Source organism: Rhamphochromis longiceps, linkage group LG17 (genome assembly GCF_057381845.1).
Source record: "Rhamphochromis longiceps isolate RC_006_pf linkage group LG17, R_longiceps_female_GT1.1, whole genome shotgun sequence".
Lineage (NCBI taxonomy): Eukaryota > Metazoa > Chordata > Actinopteri > Cichliformes > Cichlidae > Rhamphochromis > Rhamphochromis longiceps.
In genome coordinates this window covers 3,958,045-3,976,810 of record NC_140573.1, presented here as the reverse complement: position 1 = coordinate 3,976,810, position 18,766 = coordinate 3,958,045, and the positions used below count along the sequence as shown (strand labels likewise).

The 18,766-nt window shown below is 44.5% G+C and overlaps 3 protein-coding genes across 3 annotated transcripts; all 3 read right to left on the bottom strand.

The window, feature by feature from the left end:
• Nucleotides 1–1,289: 1,289 nt before the first annotated feature.
• On the bottom strand, nt 1,290–5,216 carry LOC146649117 (neuroepithelial cell-transforming gene 1 protein-like). The gene is made up of 9 exons (XM_085387281.1): nt 4,845–5,216; nt 4,615–4,722; nt 4,353–4,517; nt 4,086–4,148; nt 3,686–3,859; nt 3,329–3,586; nt 3,073–3,243; nt 2,742–2,928; nt 1,290–2,655 (listed from the first exon to the last, which is right to left on the bottom strand). Exons 1-9 carry the CDS (start codon nt 4,935–4,937, stop codon nt 2,225–2,227), a joined length of 1,650 nt encoding a protein of 549 aa, XP_085243407.1. The 5' UTR covers nt 4,938–5,216; the 3' UTR covers nt 1,290–2,224.
• A 7,358-nt stretch (nt 5,217–12,574) lies between these two features.
• Nucleotides 12,575–15,666, bottom strand: LOC146649116 (neuroepithelial cell-transforming gene 1 protein-like). Its single transcript, XM_085387321.1, has 9 exons — nt 15,386–15,666; nt 15,156–15,263; nt 14,894–15,058; nt 14,627–14,689; nt 14,230–14,403; nt 13,873–14,130; nt 13,617–13,787; nt 13,286–13,472; nt 12,575–13,199 (listed from the first exon to the last, which is right to left on the bottom strand). The coding sequence occupies exons 1-9, from the start codon at nt 15,476–15,478 to the stop codon at nt 12,769–12,771; spliced, it is 1,650 nt and encodes a 549-aa protein (XP_085243447.1). The 5' UTR covers nt 15,479–15,666; the 3' UTR covers nt 12,575–12,768.
• A 1,154-nt stretch (nt 15,667–16,820) lies between these two features.
• Nucleotides 16,821–18,206, bottom strand: LOC146649115 (uncharacterized). Its single transcript, XM_085387559.1, has 4 exons — nt 18,020–18,206; nt 17,797–17,905; nt 17,504–17,525; nt 16,821–17,117 (listed from the first exon to the last, which is right to left on the bottom strand). Exons 1-4 carry the CDS (start codon nt 18,204–18,206, stop codon nt 16,821–16,823), a joined length of 615 nt encoding a protein of 204 aa, XP_085243685.1.
• Between the last annotated feature and the right edge of the window lie 560 nt (nt 18,207–18,766).

The window sequence follows — 18,766 nt, the reverse complement described above, 5'->3', positions numbered from 1 at the left end:
AACCACCGTGCCACCGTGCTGCCCTGGATCGCTGGCCTTAAAATGAAAACAAATATTAAAAAACCCCACAAACAATTTAGTTACTGGTTAGTCCTACAAACTAAAAACATTAATGTACAGTCCGGCATCAAAAGGAGTCTAAAACTGATTTTTAAAAGTCAAAAAGTTACAAAGTGCTATTTTAAGATCATATCTAAATCTGGTGAGCAGCAATGGTCTGCTAAAGATACTGTCAGCTTGTTTTTGTTTTTCTTATAATCACCACAATAAATTGTTGCTTTTAAGGCGTTTTTAAGACACATAATTACCTCCTTTTCCGCTTCCCTTTTCCCAATCTGCTTCCAGAATCTGACTCAGTCTGCAGATCAGAGGTTGCTTCAGACCTCTGCAGTTTCACCCTGGGATTTTCATAGTTTTCTGTAAATTTTTGACATACATCAACAAAATGTTGTTAGTGAAATTACAGGGAAATTTTTTGTTCTGTCTTTAATGACAGAATATTTGGTAGCAATAAACAAAAATGCTTCTTACCAGCTTTCCCCAAGATGCGAACTCTGTACTGTGACCAGTTTGCATCTGGAGTAACTCCATCCTTATTGATATTGACTCTCCCTGGTGGCCAGAAACAAGAATCTTCCGCTGGTCCTGTAAACCACTTGCAAGGAATTATGGATGCACCTCCACCATCCAGAAAATCAACAACTGCAAATGGTAGCATGCTGGTGAGAAAGCAAAAAGAAGCCAACTAGTACAGCAGTGGCAATGCCACATATCCAGACTTCAGTGGCAAAAGCACCATTTTCTGTTTTAATTCATCAAGTAATACAAGATTCATTTGTTTAGACAGATTTGAAACAAAGTAAATTCCAAGGCATGTTGAGTCCAATGGATAGCTGAAAAAGGCATTACAGTTTTCAAAGACCTGACACAGTGCTTTGACAACTTGGCAATCCTGTAAAATGTTTGCCACAATAAGAATTGTTCCCCCTACATTGAAACAGTTATCTCCCATGGAGCAAGAAACACATGTCTGTCCATCAGTGTATTTTCTGTACTGCTTAAAAGTTCCAAGATCACTTGTTATTGGTCCAGACTTATGAAGCCGTTTAAGAGGAGCGGGAACAGACATCCTCTCTTTTCTTCTGAATACTTTGCGTCTCATAGACGCGCTTGACAATTTGTTCCACAGGTTTATGAGGCCTCCGCACAATCTTTTTCAGTTTACCCAGGAAGGTTTCAAATGGGAAGCAGGAAATACTGTTGATGGGAGTTACACATGTCACACTGAGCGTTTCACTTCCTAATCGTTCTCGTCTTCGTTCTCTTCTGCCTTCAACAACTTTCATCGTCGCTCAGTCCCGTCCCTCGGGACAGTTGCATACATCATGCCGCCTCTTCAGGTGCAAGCGGCGTCCACAACTAAAGCTCCATGCAAGATCCTACACTGAAAAGTGATCCGCCTCATTCTCAGGAATCAGCTTTTTAAGAAACCAACGTGGCTCAGTTCAAAATTTTGTCTTAAACAAAACTCATCATCTCGTCTGCGATATGAGTTCATCACGGTTTTTTGCTGACATATCATCTGTTCTGGAATGAAATTAATGCCTCTGTAGTAAATAAAATAAAATAATATCTGGCTTCTAGCATCTGTTATTTAAGGAATGTATAAAAATAAGACATCTTCTGCTCAGTCTAAAAACCCAACTATGACAGAAATCTGTTTGTGTGGTACACCTCACCTTTTTAGGGGTCGGCTTTTTGTCTTTCACCTTGACATCGGCAAATGTTCAAAAACCTGCCCTAACAGCTAAAACTCTGCTGCTTTACAATACCTAAAACAATACTAGGATAGATCTGAAAATATAAAGTGTATTATCCCCCAAAGAAAGGTCTAAAAGAATGTTTAAATATGAACTTTATAGTAAACAGGATCTGATGCACCAACTCTTTCTTCAAGAACTCAGCAAACTGGCCACACCGAGTGTGAACCGTGGGTTTACTTCTTGTCATGCTTCCCTTTTAGAGCTGAACCACGTGCACCCCCCTCCAGAATACTGTGTCTCTATGGGATGCACTTGGATGGAGGAGTAAGGTAAATAGCTGCCAAGGAGGACAGTAACAGAACACTGCTGTAATAACACGCAGACACTCATAAATGTGCTGTGCTGTTTTATGTACAGGAAAAACAAAGAGGTCCATCCACGTTCTCTACCAACGCTCCACCTCACACCATCGCCTCTTTTCTCTTCCCTAAAGAACACAGAGCCTTCTTGTCCTTTTTGGTTTTATGTGTCGTGGGTGAGGATGACGTCGATGACACGGACGTCGTGGACGATGGCGGGGAGCGAGGCGAAGGGGACGCAGTGGTGGGGCTGTTGCACAGTGAGGCGGGGGCCGACTGAGAGCCTGGCTGCGGGTAGTTCTCGTCTGCTTCCTCCATGTGGATGATGGCAGAAACGGAGGAAGGGCGGCGCTTGGAACGGACGCTGCCTGTAGGCGGGCTGGGGCTGGAGGGCTCGCTCAGAGGCTGGTGGACGGCAATGGCACTACGGAGGCAGTTGAGCCACTGCTGCTTGTGGAAGACGTCGTTGACCTGCAGAGTGTGTGACTGTGCCTGGCTCGGGTCTTGGGAACGTACCCGGAAAATGTTCTTGGCTGCAGAGAAAGCAGAGAGCGTCATTAGGAACGGGGGCAAAGTGCTGCTCAGGCTACTAGCGGACACTTTCTGGGACGAGCCTTACCTTTGTCTGCATTGCTGAAGGCTCCTCTGAAAAAGCCGCCCATTCTGACATCGCCATCTTGCAGGTCCTCCAGCACCAGATCCTGCACTGCGATTGGCTGCCGGTACACCTGGAAGCACTGGCGCTCGTTCCTGGTGACGGGGCGGGTCAGGATCAGCAGGTCGGTGAACAGGAACACGTGCAGCTTCTGAAAGAATTTCCAGGAAAAACAGAAACTTTCAAACCAGAGCATCATCTGAGCACATAGCCCGCCTCATGTGGGACGGCAGCCTCGTGTTAACATGCAAAGAGAAGCACCGAAGGACGACTTGGAAGTGTGCGCTGTGCTCACCATGCCGCTCTTGTTGCGCAGCTCCCCGTGACACAGAAGACTCTTGCACCGTTCGATGCGAGCGTCCCTCTGCCTGTCGTCCAGATACTCCAGCTTGTCGATGTAGTACTGGCACTCGGACTCCCCTTTCTTCTTGTTGATGTCAGACAAAACTCCCTGGATGACAGTGATCTGAACACACAAGCAGCCTAATTATTACATGGGAGAGGCACTATGATGGATCAGTGTGTTGAACCAGTTTGTCTCCTGGACTTACAGCTTCCTGCAGGCTGGCAGCATCGGGGTGTTCTGCTGGAGTGTGTCTCAGGATTTCCTTGAGCAGTAGGGGGTACTTGACCAGGCGGGATCTGGGAATGTCCAGGAAGCTCCACAGGTCCAGTTTCCGACTAAAAGGTGACTCGAGGCACCGCTGCAGGAAGTCCTGCACACGTGGGTCTTGCTTCTTCTGGTCCAGCAGCGCCTTGGCTGCCAGCTGGTTACTGCAGTAGTCTTTGTAGGCATTGAGCCTGGGCAGCTGCAAAGGAAGGAGGGACTCTTTATCTAACTGCTAATTCAAAATACGGTTTTACTAGCGTAAAAGCTTTTGATGGCTCAAAAAGTCAAAGACACTTACCCAGCTAATAACAATTTGCCCAATCTGGCCCACGGTCCTGTCTGGCCCCGTGGCTTTGGAGAGCTGCGCCAGAAGGTCCTCGTGCAGTGGGATGTAGGCATCCAAGTTGCCGAAAATGTGAGTAAGCTCCTCCTCTGACATGATGGACAGCTTCAGCATCGGGTCGTGGTACGCCTGTGGATGGAGCAAAGTGATCAGTAATATCTGGGCAGAGCTTTGGGAGCGGCTACTAAAAATATCTTGGTCAACAGTTTTAGGGGTACAAAAAAAAAAAAGACAGAGGAACAATCCCTGTCTTTTTATAGCTCCTGGCTGCGCTGCATTCAAAGCCTGCCAGACTGATTTAATCTGTTTGCTTTATATGTACTCCCGCTGCCTCAGAGCTTTTAAAATGACAAACCTTGCATGCAAGCTGCAGGTCCTCAATCAGATGCTGTTCTCCACGAAACAGCTCAAATATGGCCTGAGGAATGGGAGAAGGCACAGACAGATGTTTTTTTAGTAAACATGTAAATCAGGTTGTCATTACATCGTAGCCTAAACCATAGTGAGCTTAGCCAAGATGGCTGAATGGCTTCTAGTCCAATTTAAACCATTTGACACAAAGACATGTGAACTAGTCTAGCAAGCATGTAGAATTCATCCCTGTCTGGACTCCTGGACTCACCTCTTGCCGCTTGATCTCTTTGGTGGAGAAAGTTCCTTTCTGGTGGATGTCTAATGTCTCGGACCATAAGGTGCTGTTCCTCCTTTTAGGTGGTGTGGGGGCCGCTGCCTTGCTGCAAGGCTTCTGGGGCATGCCTGGCAACTTGCCATCGCCCCAGAAAGAGGCCTTCAGAAAGAAAGAACACCACATGTCAGACATGTTGAAAGGGATGTCCCTGTCCCCCCAATGCGCTGTGTTTCCATTGGATGCCGTGAGCGCTTACCTTGATGGTTTGGGCGAAGCGCCGGAAGACCCCATTCTTTACCGGAGAAATGAGGTTGGCTAGCGACGTCACCCTGCCGAGAGAACGGACGTGCTTGTTGCTGGGTTCCTGCAGAAGGAGGCAAAAACAGAAGGGGAGGTTAGTCGTGCAGTTATTCTATCATAACACTATGACTTCATTTCCAGCAGCTCTGGTCAAACATTTACAGAGTAAAGTTTCAGCCATCTCACCTCTAACTCCTTGTTGGCCTGGTTCTGGCAGTCTGTCACTTGCAGAGTCCGTTTGATAGGCACCAAGCTACCCACTTCATCGTAAGCCACCATATCTTTCAGTAGAAACACAGTATCCTTTTAATCCTCACGAGTTGGCTTCAAGTAATCCACACCAGAGAGAAAAAAGGTGGCAGAAAATCAAGAGTTATAAGCACGTAAAAAGACGGAACAGATACACCTTCCCCCTGTTTGGCTTTTTCTGGCATGGGGCTCCCTCATCACTCTGCCTCACACTGACAAACCATTTGTTACATTCTTCTACATTTAGTTCAGATTTCTGATTTTACTTTTAAATCCAAAGTTAACTGAATAGTAGAAAATATGTCCAAGAGAGACACGATCTGTGCAGCAGGGCTCATTAATTACACTGTTCTGCACATACATTAGCTGAATAACTGATGGATACTCTGAGGCATTGTTTCTTTTTACCAAATTCATCAGGATAAGGGCCAGAGGCAGGAAACAGGTTGATTTTTTCATCTTGTCCCATCAGTCTTGAGCTCCTTACCTTCAGTCGTCTACAGGACAGAGGCTCTTATCATGTGAAGACAGTTTGGTGAAGGGCTGAAAGACTAAAACAGTAACTTACTATGATAAAGATTTATGATTCTACTGCACAGAGAGAGAATGACAGTAAAAAGATAAAACATTGGTATCCATGTTATTTTAAATATCAACCATTGCTCCTAACTGACAGAAACCATGACAACCAACACAGTTCTCAGTGCTAATGGAAACATTAACCCTTTAAGACTTACCATAGAACCAAGTCTGCCAGAGCTTATATTCTATTTTTACATGCTGTGGAGCCATTTTTGGGAGCATTTCAAGTTGCTATACATCAAAACAACCATTATAGCCCAGATTTTAATAATATGTCTGCATTAAGTGAATAATAATTACATAAATTGCAAAAAAGTGCAATAAACTCCCAAAAATTTGAAAATCGTTTTTGCTTTTTTAACATATATTTCTAGTTAGAGAAATTTAAGAGGCTTATCCCTCAAAACTGTAAATACAAAAAAGTTGCACAAAATAGTTTCCCACCACAGGAAATTTATTTTGAGTGTCTTCATAGTTTTATTTTTGAAATACACCAATTTTTATATACTGCAGGAAAAACGAAAATAAATACTATACTGAAAGTTTGCAAAAAAGCAGCATATGCATCAAAATAAACTATTTCCAGCAGTGCAGTATGAGTCCTAAGCATCCCAGAAACGACACCGAAAGTCATAAAGTCAAAGATAACTTTTAAAAACACCAGTATAAGCTCATGAGGCCCTGATGGTAAAAAAAAAAAAAAAAAAAAACTACATTTCCGCGAAAATGACATCACTTCTTTTATTTTATCTATTTTATTTTCAAAAACAGCAACTTTTGTGGAGCTCACCTTCCACTACTTCATTGCACTGAGGAGAGACTGTAGCATTCGACTGTGGATCCTCTGAGTCTCCTTAATGTCTTCCAGGAGGGTTAGAACACGTACAAACATGCTGGTATTGGTGGCTTGTACAAGTTGTCTTGGAACTGGTTGTGAAACCACAGGTGAAGGAGTTGAGGGTGGTGGTGCTGGAGCCAATCCCAGCTGTCATAGGGCGAGAGGCGGGGTACACCCTGGACAGGTCGCCAGTCTGTCGCAGGGCTAACACACAAGGACAGACAACCATTCATACTCACATTCACACCTAGTGGCAATTTGGATTATCCAATTAACCTATCCCCACAAGCTGCATGTCTTTGGACAGTGGGAGGAAGCCGGAGTACCCGGAGGGAACCCACGCAGACACGGGGAGAACATGCAAACTCCACACAGAAAGACCCCGGCCTGATGGTGGAATTGAACTCAGGACCTTCTTGCTGTGCGGCAACAGTGCTAACCACCGTGCCACCGTGCTGCCCTGGATCGCTGGCCTTAAAATGAAAACAAATATTAAAAAACCCCACAAACAATTTAGTTACTGGTTAGTCCTACAAACTAAAAACATTAATGTACAGTCCGGCATCAAAAGGAGTCTAAAACTGATTTTTAAAAGTCAAAAAGTTACAAAGTGCTATTTTAAGATCATATCTAAATCTGGTGAGCAGCAATGGTCTGCTAAAGATACTGTCAGCTTGTTTTTGTTTTTCTTATAATCACCACAATAAATTGTTGCTTTTAAGGCGTTTTTAAGACACATAATTACCTCCTTTTCCGCTTCCCTTTTCCCAATCTGCTTCCAGAATCTGACTCAGTCTGCAGATCAGAGGTTGCTTCAGACCTCTGCAGTTTCACCCTGGGATTTTCATAGTTTTCTGTAAATTTTTGACATACATCAACAAAATGTTGTTAGTGAAATTACAGGGAAATTTTTTGTTCTGTCTTTAATGACAGAATATTTGGTAGCAATAAACAAAAATGCTTCTTACCAGCTTTCCCCAAGATGCGAACTCTGTACTGTGACCAGTTTGCATCTGGAGTAACTCCATCCTTATTGATATTGACTCTCCCTGGTGGCCAGAAACAAGAATCTTCCGCTGGTCCTGTAAACCACTTGCAAGGAATTATGGATGCACCTCCACCATCCAGAAAATCAACAACTGCAAATGGTAGCATGCTGGTGAGAAAGCAAAAAGAAGCCAACTAGTACAGCAGTGGCAATGCCACATATCCAGACTTCAGTGGCAAAAGCACCATTTTCTGTTTTAATTCATCAAGTAATACAAGATTCATTTGTTTAGACAGATTTGAAACAAAGTAAATTCCAAGGCATGTTGAGTCCAATGGATAGCTGAAAAAGGCATTACAGTTTTCAAAGACCTGACACAGTGCTTTGACAACTTGGCAATCCTGTAAAATGTTTGCCACAATAAGAATTGTTCCCCCTACATTGAAACAGTTCTCTCCCATTGTAGATAACAGCAATGTTATGTTTCTCCATACTGCCTCCTGTTGCTGCCGTTACGGAGAGTTCCAGCAGGTGTCGCTGTGGTTCTCTCTAGATGTGATGTGTACTTCCGGTTACGAGTGTACGGACGTTCATGTTGGCTGCTAATAAACGCCTGGCATACAGTTACAGCGGACTGGTTATTATAAGCAAAACCTACATGGTGTCAGAAGTGGGATATCTTAGAAATCCTGCACAGTCCAAGAAGAAAAGCGGAGCCGGTAAGGACGACGAAAAAAGCAATCACCGCACAACATGGCGGACGGATTCCGGCGCCCAGATCCTCTCATCTTTGACGGCAACGTCGCTGAAAACTGGCGTAAGTTCGAGCGCGAATATGACATCTTTATCGCCGCTGCCCACAGTGACAAAAATGCTAGGACTAAGCCCTATATACTCCTCAATCTGGCAGGACCAGAGGCCATTGAAAGGGAGCGATCATTCACGTATGCCCCCGCAGTCATATCAGCTGAAGGCATAGTAGAAGTCGCCGCGGAATCGAGGGAAGACCCCGCATGTCTAAAGAGAAAGTTCAGGGAGATCTGCAACCCAGAGACCAATGTCATAATGGAGAGGCATAACTTTAACAAAAGACAACAGAAACCCGATGAAACCATTGAAGCATACGTGAGCACGTTAAAGAACATGGCCAGAACCTGCAGCTTTGGTGCACTACAAGACGAGTTAATCAGAGACAGATTAGTATGTGGTATAACCAGTGACAGCGTCAGACGTTCCCTTCTTAAAGAGACGGAACTCACTCTTGCCAAGGCGGTGCGTATATGCCAAATAAGCGAGCTCACAGATCAACATAGCAAAGCCCTCTCTACACCAAAGCATATTACATCTGCTAGTGTGGACACTGTACAGATTAAACATGGCAAGTTCAAAAGGAAAATAAATAAACCTCTAACGAACATTCAAAATTGCAGAAACTGTGGCGGTTCGCATCCAGCCAAAAGGGAGCAATGTCCTGCTTTCGGACAACAGTGTCACGTCTGCAAAAATATAATCATTACAAAAAACAATGCAGATCAGCAAAACCACATCACAGAGGCAAGCAAGTGAACCAAATTTCAGAGGATGCTGACCCAGACAGTGATGGGACATTTTGCATTGAGCACCTAACAATGGAGGGTGAGAACAATCACAACAAAGAAGGATACTGCACAGTCAAAGTTTTTGATAAGGCTCTCAAACTAAAAGTAGACACTGGGGCAAAATGTAACGTAATCTCACTAGACACTTACAGAAAGATCGGCAACAACGAAACCCTACTCAAGTCACAAAAACAGGTAAATCTTGTTGCTTTCGGAGGCACGAAGATCAAGACCACAGGCACAGTTACTCTCAAGTGTAAGCTAGCTGGACAGTTATATGACCTGCAATTCCAAGTTGTAAAACACGATGTGCAACCCATCATCGGATTAAAGGACAGCGTGCGAATGAAACTGGTTAGTTTCAGCAAGGAAGTCTACCAGGTTGACACAGATCAGGATGAGACACTGGCGCAGAAAGTGTTTCATGAATACACAGACCTGTTTAAAGATGAAGTCAGTAACTTACCTATAACTTACTCAATGAAACTCACTCCAAACGTGTCACCTGTCGTCAACCCTCCAAGACGCGTTCCTGTTCCTATGCAGAAAAGAGTTAAAGAGGAACTTCAAAGAATGCAGGCCCTGGGAGTAATTGAACCAGTGGAGGAGCCCACGGAATGGGTATCTAACATGGTCGCAACACACAAAAAGAATACAGATGATGTTCGTATCTGCATTGATCCAAGGGATCTGAACAAGGCACTAATGCGACCTCACCATCCCATGCGAACTGTGGAGGAAGTAGCTGCTCAGATGTCGGGAGCAACCATCTTCTCAGTTCTGGATGCAAAGAGCTCCTTCTGGCAAATCAAACTAGATCCTGCCTCATCTCTTCTCACTACGTTTGCAACACCTTTCGGCAGATTCAAATTCCTGAGGATGCCCTTTGGCATCAACACCGCTTCTGAAGTCTTCCAGAGAGCCATGGAACAAATATTCATGGGATATCCATGCGCAGTGATAGTGGATGACATCATAGTGGGAGGCAAAGGAATAGAGGAGCATGACAAAAATTTAAAAAAGGTCCTGGAGCGAGCCAGACAAGTAAAACTCAAACTGAATCCAAAAAAGTGCAAGTTCAGACTTAAAAAAGGAGAGCAAGGGACAGCGTATTCTGGCTGACAATAAACTCTGACATTGAGAACAAAGTCAAATCATGCAGCATTTGCAACAGTCTAAAGCCTCACCAACAAAAACAACCCCTGAAACTACATCAAATTCCTGATCTTCCCTGGTCCATCACAGCCACAGACATATTCGAATGGGACAATCGCCACTACCTCGTGCTCGTGGATTCATATTCTGGATGGTTTGAAATAGATAAACTTGAAAACCTAACATCTGCCTCAGTCATTAACAAACTCAAACACCACTTCTCAGTACATGGGATACCACAGAAACTGTACTCAGACAATGGCACCCAGTTTACCAGCCAGACCTTTCGGGAGTTTGCCACACACTGGGAGTTCATACACGTCACAAGCAGCCCTGAGTTCCCTCAGTCAAATGGACTCAGTGAAAGAGCTGTCCGGAGTGCTAAAAGACTCCTTGAAACATCAAAAAGAGATGGAACTGATTTCTATTTGAACCTGTTACATCTACGCAACACGCCACGAGACAACATTCTTGGCTCACCAGCACAGAGGCTGCTATCAAGACGAACGTGGTCAACCCTTCCCGTGTGCAAAAAACTGCTAACACCAACAGCAAAAGTGACAACCACTATCAAAACTCAACTCACAAAAAAGCGTAAAACTCAAAAACAGCACTACGACAAGTCCAGCAAGCTGCTCAGTCCATTAACACCAAACGAGGTGGTGAGACTACAAACACAGAGAGGACATGACAAGATTGGAGTTGTAAGTAGAGTGTGTGCTGAACCTCGCTCATATGTCGTTGAGTCGGGTGGAAAAGAATACAGGCGCAACAGACAACATCTTCTGCCTGTGAGCGAGCCTCAACCCGAAAAGCTCGCTACAACACAAGATGAACTGGACTCATCTCGACGAGCGGATGAAACTGAACCTAATAAAACACAAACCAACAAACATGAAACAGTTCAAGTTCAACTCGACCCACCACAACATGGCACACAACAGTCAGAACAGGTGATAACACCCACAAAATGCCAAGTACGCTCTGATGACAACTTGTACCGAACCAATTCTGGTAGAGTGTCTAAACCGAATAGTAAATACGTGGATTAAAAGCACACTTGTGCTGTATTTTCTGTTTTGAAATGTGTTTTATCTCGTGTTATGTTGTTGCATACTTGTCGCAGTTATGACAATGATTACTGTGAATTTCATTTGATATTTGAAGCCTCATTTTGTGTAATCCATAACCTGATAAGTTCTTCCATCACTGTGGTGTTGTTTGATTTGGGTTTGCCTGAAAAGTGCAAAATTAAGAAGAAGAAAAAAAAAACTGAAAAGGGGGATGTAGATAACAGCAATGTTATGTTTGTCCATACTGCCTCCTGTTGCTGCCGTTACGGAGAGTTCCAGCAGGTGTCGCTGTGGTTCTCTCTAGATGTGATGTGTACTTCCGGTTACGAGTGTACGGACGTTCATGTTGGCTGCTAATAAACGCCTGGCATACAGTTACAGCGGACTGGTTATTATAAGCAAAACCTACACCCATGGAGCAAGAAACACATGTCTGTCCATCAGTGTATTTTCTGTACTGCTTAAAAGTTCCAAGATCACTTGTTATTGGTCCAGACTTATGAAGCCGTTTAAGAGGAGCGGGAACAGACATCCTCTCTTTTCTTCTGAATACTTTGCGTCTCATAGACGCGCTTGACAATTTGTTCCACAGGTTTATGAGGCCTCCGCACAATCTTTTTCAGTTTACCCAGGAAGGTTTCAAATGGGAAGCAGGAAATACTGTTGATGGGAGTTACACATGTCACACTGAGCGTTTCACTTCCTAATCGTTCTCGTCTTCGTTCTCTTCTGCCTTCAACAACTTTCATCGTCGCTCAGTCCCGTCCCTCGGGACAGTTGCATACATCATGCCGCCTCTTCAGGTGCAAGCGGCGTCCACAACTAAAGCTCCATGCAAGATCCTACACTGAAAAGTGATCCGCCTCATTCTCAGGAATCAGCTTTTTAAGAAACCAACGTGGCTCAGTTCAAAATTTTGTCTTAAACAAAACTCATCATCTCGTCTGCGATATGAGTTCATCACGGTTTTTTGCTGACATATCATCTGTTCTGGAATGAAATTAATGCCTCTGTAGTAAATAAAATAAAATAATATCTGGCTTCTAGCATCTGTTATTTAAGGAATGTATAAAAATAAGACATCTTCTGCTCAGTCTAAAAACCCAACTATGACAGAAATCTGTTTGTGTGGTACACCTCACCTTTTTAGGGGTCGGCTTTTTGTCTTTCACCTTGACATCGGCAAATGTTCAAAAACCTGCCCTAACAGCTAAAACTCTGCTGCTTTACAATACCTAAAACAATACTAGGATAGATCTGAAAATATAAAGTGTATTATCCCCCAAAGAAAGGTCTAAAAGAATGTTTAAATATGAACTTTATAGTAAACAGGATCTGATGCACCAACTCTTTCTTCAAGAACTCAGCAAACTGGCCACACCGAGTGTGAACCGTGGGTTTACTTCTTTTCATGCTTCCCTTTTAGAGCTGAACCACGTGCACCCCCCTCCAGAACACTGTGTCTCTATGGGATGCACTTGGATGGAGGAGTAAGGTAAATAGCTGCCAAGGAGGACAGTAACAGAACACTGCTGTAATAACACGCAGACACTCATAAATGTGCTGTGCTGTTTTATGTACAGGAAAAACAAAGAGGTCCATCCACGTTCTCTACCAACGCTCCACCTCACACCATCGTCTCTTTTCTCTTCCCTAAAGAACACAGAGCCTTCTTGTCCTTTTTGGTTTTATGTGTCGTGGGTGAGGATGACGTCGATGACACGGACGTCGTGGACGATGGCGGGGAGCGAGGCGAAGGGGACGCAGTGGTGGGGCTGTTGCACAGTGAGGCGGGGGCCGACTGAGAGCCTAGCTGCGGGTAGTTCTCGTCTGCTTCCTCCATGTGGATGATGGCAGAAACGGAGGAAGGGCGGCGCTTGGAACGGACGCTGCCTGTAGGCGGGCTGGGGCTGGAGGGCTCGCTCAGAGGCTGGTGGACGGCAATGGCACTACGGAGGCAGTTGAGCCACTGCTGCTTGTGGAAGACGTCGTTGACCTGCAGAGTGTGTGACTGTGCCTGGCTCGGGTCTTGGGAACGTACCCGGAAAATGTTCTTGGCTGCAGAGAAAGCAGAGAGCGTCATTAGGAACGGGGGCAAAGTGCTGCTCAGGCTACTAGCGGACACTTTCTGGGACGAGCCTTACCTTTGTCTGCATTGCTGAAGGCTCCTCTGAAAAAGCCGCCCATTCTGACATCGCCATCTTGCAGGTCCTCCAGCACCAGATCCTGCACTGCGATTGGCTGCCGGTACACCTGGAAGCACTGGCGCTCGTTCCTGGTGACGGGGCGGGTCAGGATCAGCAGGTCGGTGAACAGGAACACGTGCAGCTTCTGAAAGAATTTCCAGGAAAAACAGAAACTTTCAAACCAGAGCATCATCTGAGCACATAGCCCGCCTCATGTGGGACGGCAGCCTCGTGTTAACATGCAAAGAGAAGCACCGAAGGACGACTTGGAAGTGTGCGCTGTGCTCACCGTGCCGCTCTTGTTGCGCAGCTCCCCGTGACACAGAAGACTCTTGCACCGTTCGATGCGAGCGTCCCTCTGCCTGTCGTCCAGATACTCCAGCTTGTCGATGTAGTACTGGCACTCGGACTCCCCTTTCTTCTTGTTGATGTCAGACAAAACTCCCTGGATGACAGTGATCTGAACACACAAGCAGCCTAATTATTACATGGGAGAGGCACTATGATGGATCAGTGTGTTGAACCAGTTTGTCTCCTGGACTTACAGCTTCCTGCAGGCTGGCAGCATCGGGGTGTTCTGCTGGAGTGTGTCTCAGGATTTCCTTGAGCAGTAGGGGGTACTTGACCAGGCGGGATCTGGGAATGTCCAGGAAGCTCCACAGGTCCAGTTTCCGACTAAAAGGTGACTCGAGGCACCGCTGCAGGAAGTCCTGCACACGTGGGTCTTGCTTCTTCTGGTCCAGCAGCGCCTTGGCTGCCAGCTGGTTACTGCAGTAGTCTTTGTAGGCATTGAGCCTGGGCAGCTGCAAAGGAAGGAGGGACTCTTTATCTAACTGCTAATTCAAAATACGGTTTTACTAGCGTAAAAGCTTTTGATGGCTCAAAAAGTCAAAGACACTTACCCAGCTAATAACAATTTGCCCAATCTGGCCCACGGTCCTGTCTGGCCCCATGGCTTTGGAGAGCTGCGCCAGAAGGTCCTCGTGCAGTGGGATGTAGGCATCCAAGTTGCCGAAAATGTGAGTAAGCTCCTCCTCTGACATGATGGACAGCTTCAGCATCGGGTCGTGGTACGCCTGTGGATGGAGCAAAGTGATCAGTAATATCTGGGCAGAGCTTTGGGAGCGGCTACTAAAAATATCTTGGTCAACAGTTTTAGGGGTACAAAAAAAAAGACAGAGGAACAATCCCTGTCTTTTTATAGCTCCTGGCTGCGCTGCATTCAAAGCCTGCCAGACTGATTTAATCTGTTTGCTTTATATGTACTCCCGCTGCCTCAGAGCTTTTAAAATGACAAACCTTGCATGCAAGCTGCAGGTCCTCAATCAGATGCTGTTCTCCACGAAACAGCTCAAATATGGCCTGAGGAATGGGAGAAGGCACAGACAGATGTTTTTTTAGTAAACATGTAAATCAGGTTGTCATTACATCGTAGCCTAAACCATAGTGAGCTTAGCCAAGATGGCTGAATGGCTTCTAGTCCAATTTAAACCATTTGACACAAAGACATGTGAACTAGTCTAGCAAGCATGTAGAATTCATCCCTGTCTGGACTCCTGGACTCACCTCTTGCCGCTTGATCTCTTTGGTGGAGAAAGTTCCTTTCTGGTGGATGTCTAATGTCTCGGACCATAAGGTGCTGTTCCTCCTTTTAGGTGGTGTGGGGGCCGCTGCCTTGCTGCAAGGCTTCTGGGGCATGCCTGGCAACTTGCCATCGCCCCAGAAAGAGGCCTTCAGAAAGAAAGAACACCACATGTCAGACATGTTGAAAGGGATGTCCCTGTCCCCCCAATGCGCTGTGTTTCCATTGGATGCCGTGAGCGCTTACCTTGATGGTTTGGGCGAAGCGCCGGAAGACCCCATTCTTTACCGGAGAAATGAGGTTGGCTAGCGACGTCACCCTGCCGAGAGAACGGACGTGCTTGTTGCTGGGTTCCTGCAGAAGGAGGCAAAAACAGAAGGGGAGGTTAGTCGTGCAGTTATTCTATCATAACACTATGACTTCATTTCCAGCAGCTCTGGTCAAACATTTACAGAGTAAAGTTTCAGCCATCTCACCTCTAACTCCTTGTTGGCCTGGTTCTGGCAGTCTGTCACTTGCAGAGTCCGTTTGATAGGCACCAAGCTACCCACTTCATCGTAAGCCACCATATCTTTCAGTAGAAACACAGTATCCTTTTAATCCTCACGAGTTGGCTTCAAGTAATCCACACCAGAGAGAAAAAAGGTGGCAGAAAATCAAGAGTTATAAGCACGTAAAAAGACGGAACAGATACACCTTCCCCCTGTTTGGCTTTTTCTGGCATGGGGCTCCCTCATCACTCTGCCTCACACTGACAAACCATTTGTTACATTCTTCTACATTTAGTTCAGATTTCTGATTTTACTTTTAAATCCAAAGTTAACTGAATAGTAGAAAATATGTCCAAGAGAGACACGATCTGTGCAGCAGGGCTCATTAATTACACTGTTCTGCACATACATTAGCTGAATAACTGATGGATACTCTGAGGCATTGTTTCTTTTTACCAAATTCATCAGGATAAGGGCCAGAGGCAGGAAACAGGCTGATTTTTTCATGTTATCCCATCAGTCTTGAGCTCCTTACCTTCAGTCATCTACAGGACAGAGGCTCTTATCATGTGAAGACAGTTTGGTGAAGGGCTGAAAGACTAAAACAGTAACTTACTATGATAAAGATTTATGATTCTACTGCACAGAGAGAGAATGACAGTAAAAAGATAAAACATTGGTATCCATGTTATTTTAAATATCAACCATTGCTCCTAACTGACAGAAACCATGACAACCAACACAGTTCTCAGTGCTAATGGAAACATTAACCCTTTAAGACTTACCATAGAACCAAGTCTGCCAGAGCTTATATTCTATTTTTACATGCTGTGGAGCCATTTTTGGGAGCATTTCAAGTTGCTATACATCAATACAACCATTATAGCCCAGATTTTAATAATATGTCTGCATTAAGTGCATAGTAATTACATAAATTGCAAAAAAGTGCAATAAACTCCCAAAAATTTGAAAATCGTTTTTGCTTTTTTAACATATATTTCTAGTTAGAGAAATTTAAGAGGCTTATCCCTCAAAACTGTAAATACAAAAAAGTTGCACAAAATAGTTTCCCACCACAGGAAATTTATTTTGAGTGTCTTCATAGTTTTATTTTTGAAATACACCAATTTTTATATACTGTAGGAAAAACGAAAATAAATACTACACTGAAAGTTTGCAAAAAAGCAGCATATGCATCAAAATAAACTATTTCCAGCAGTGCAGTATGAGTCCTAAGCATCCCAGAAACGACACCGAAAGTCATAAAGTCAAAGATAACTTTTAAAAACACCAGTATAAGCTCATGAGGCCCTGATGGTAAAAAAAAACAAAAACTACATTTCCGCGAAAATGACATCACTTCTTTTATTTTATCTATTTTATTTTCAAAAACAGCAACTTTTGTGGAGCTCACCTTCCACTACTTCATTGCACTGAGGAGAGACTGTAGTATTCGACTGTGGATCCTCTGAGTCTCCTTAATGTCTTCCAGGAGGGTTAGAACACGTACAAACATGCTGGTATTGGTGGCTTGTACAAGTTGTCTTGGAACTGGTTGTGAAACCACAGGTGAAGGAGTTGAGGGTGGTGGTAGCTGAACAAATGGATGAGTGACGTTCTGGTGGGGAGTTTCACTTGAATGTCTATTCTCCATTGCTGATGGTGATGAGGTCTCTGGCTGTTCTGCAGCGTTGTCCCAATCCTCATCCGAGCTTAACTGGATCATCCATCCATCCATCCATTCATTCGCTTCCGCTTATCCTTTTCAGGGTCGCGGGGGGTGCTGGAGCCAATCCCAGCTGTCATAGGGCGAGAGGCGGGGTACACCCTGGACAGGTCGCCAGTCTGTCGCAGGGCTAACACACAAGGACAGACAACCATTCATACTCACATTCACACCTAGTGGCAATTTGGATTATCCAATTAACCTATCCCCACAAGCTGCATGTCTTTGGACGGTGGGAGGAAGCCGGAGTACCCGGAGGGAACCCACGCAGACACGGGGAGAACATGCAAACTCCACACAGAAAGACCCCGGCATGATGGTGGAATTGAACTCAGGACCTTCTTGCTGTGCGGCAATAGTGCTAACCACCGTGCCACCGTGCTGCCCTGGATCACTGGCCTTAAAATGAAAAAAATATTAAAAAACCCCACAAACAATTTAATTACTGGTTAGTCCTACAAACTAAAAACATTAATGTACAGTCCGGCATCAAAAGGAGTCTAAAACTGATTTTTAAAAGTCAAAAAGTTACAAAGTGCTATTTTAAGATCATATCTAAATCTGGTGAGCAGCAATGGTCTGCTAAAGATACTGTCAGCTTGTTTTTGTTTTTCTTATAATCACCACAATAAATTGTTGCTTTTAAGGCGTTTTTAAGACACATAATTACCTCCTTTTCCGCTTCCCTTTTCCCAATCTGCTTCCAGAATCTGACTCAGTCTGCAGATCAGAGGTTGCTTCAGACCTCTGCAGTTTCACCCTGGGATTTTCATAGTTTTCTGTAAATTTTTGACATACATCAACAAAATGTTGTTAGTGAAATTACAGGGAAATTTTTTGTTCTGTCTTTAATGACAGAATATTTGGTAGCAATAAACAAAAATGCTTCTTACCAGCTTTCCCCAAGATGCGAACTCTGTACTGTGACCAGTTTGCATCTGGAGTAACTCCATCCTTATTGATATTGACTCTCCCTGGTGGCCAGAAACAAGAATCTTCCGCTGGTCCTGTAAACCACTTGCAAGGAATTATGGATGCACCTCCACCATCCAGAAAATCAACAACTGCAAATGGTAGCATGCTGGTGAGAAAGCAAAAAGAAGCCAACTAGTACAGCAGTGGCAATGCCACATATCCAGACTTCAGTGGTGAGTGTGGACGCTTCATCTCTTTGCTCTTAAATGCTTTGCTTCTTTAATTGATTTTTATGCTGATTTTTTCCCTTTTTTCCGTATGAGCTTACCCGCGATAGCTTCTGGACACTTATAGATCATTAGGACTAAAGTGTTCTTAACAGAAACAGCAACATTTTTATAGTTACCTTATCCTCAGCGCTCCGTGTGTCTGTGGCCTAGACACAGTTGAAGCCTGATTACAGCGTCTGGGCACCGAACAGCCTCAATAGCATGGAAAGGTGCTAACCACTAGGCTAACTAGCAACAAGATGCCTTCCCTCTCCACAGATGACTACCACAGCCTCCTGCAGAAGATTGCAGTACTGGAGACAAAAATTCATCGCTTAGAAGTAAACGTGGAGGTAAATGGACTGTGTGGAAATGAAACAACCTTGCCTTTGATTCAAAACAATGGCGATGAGCAAGCTAGTACACAGCTAAGGAGCACAGATAACATGACCAAGA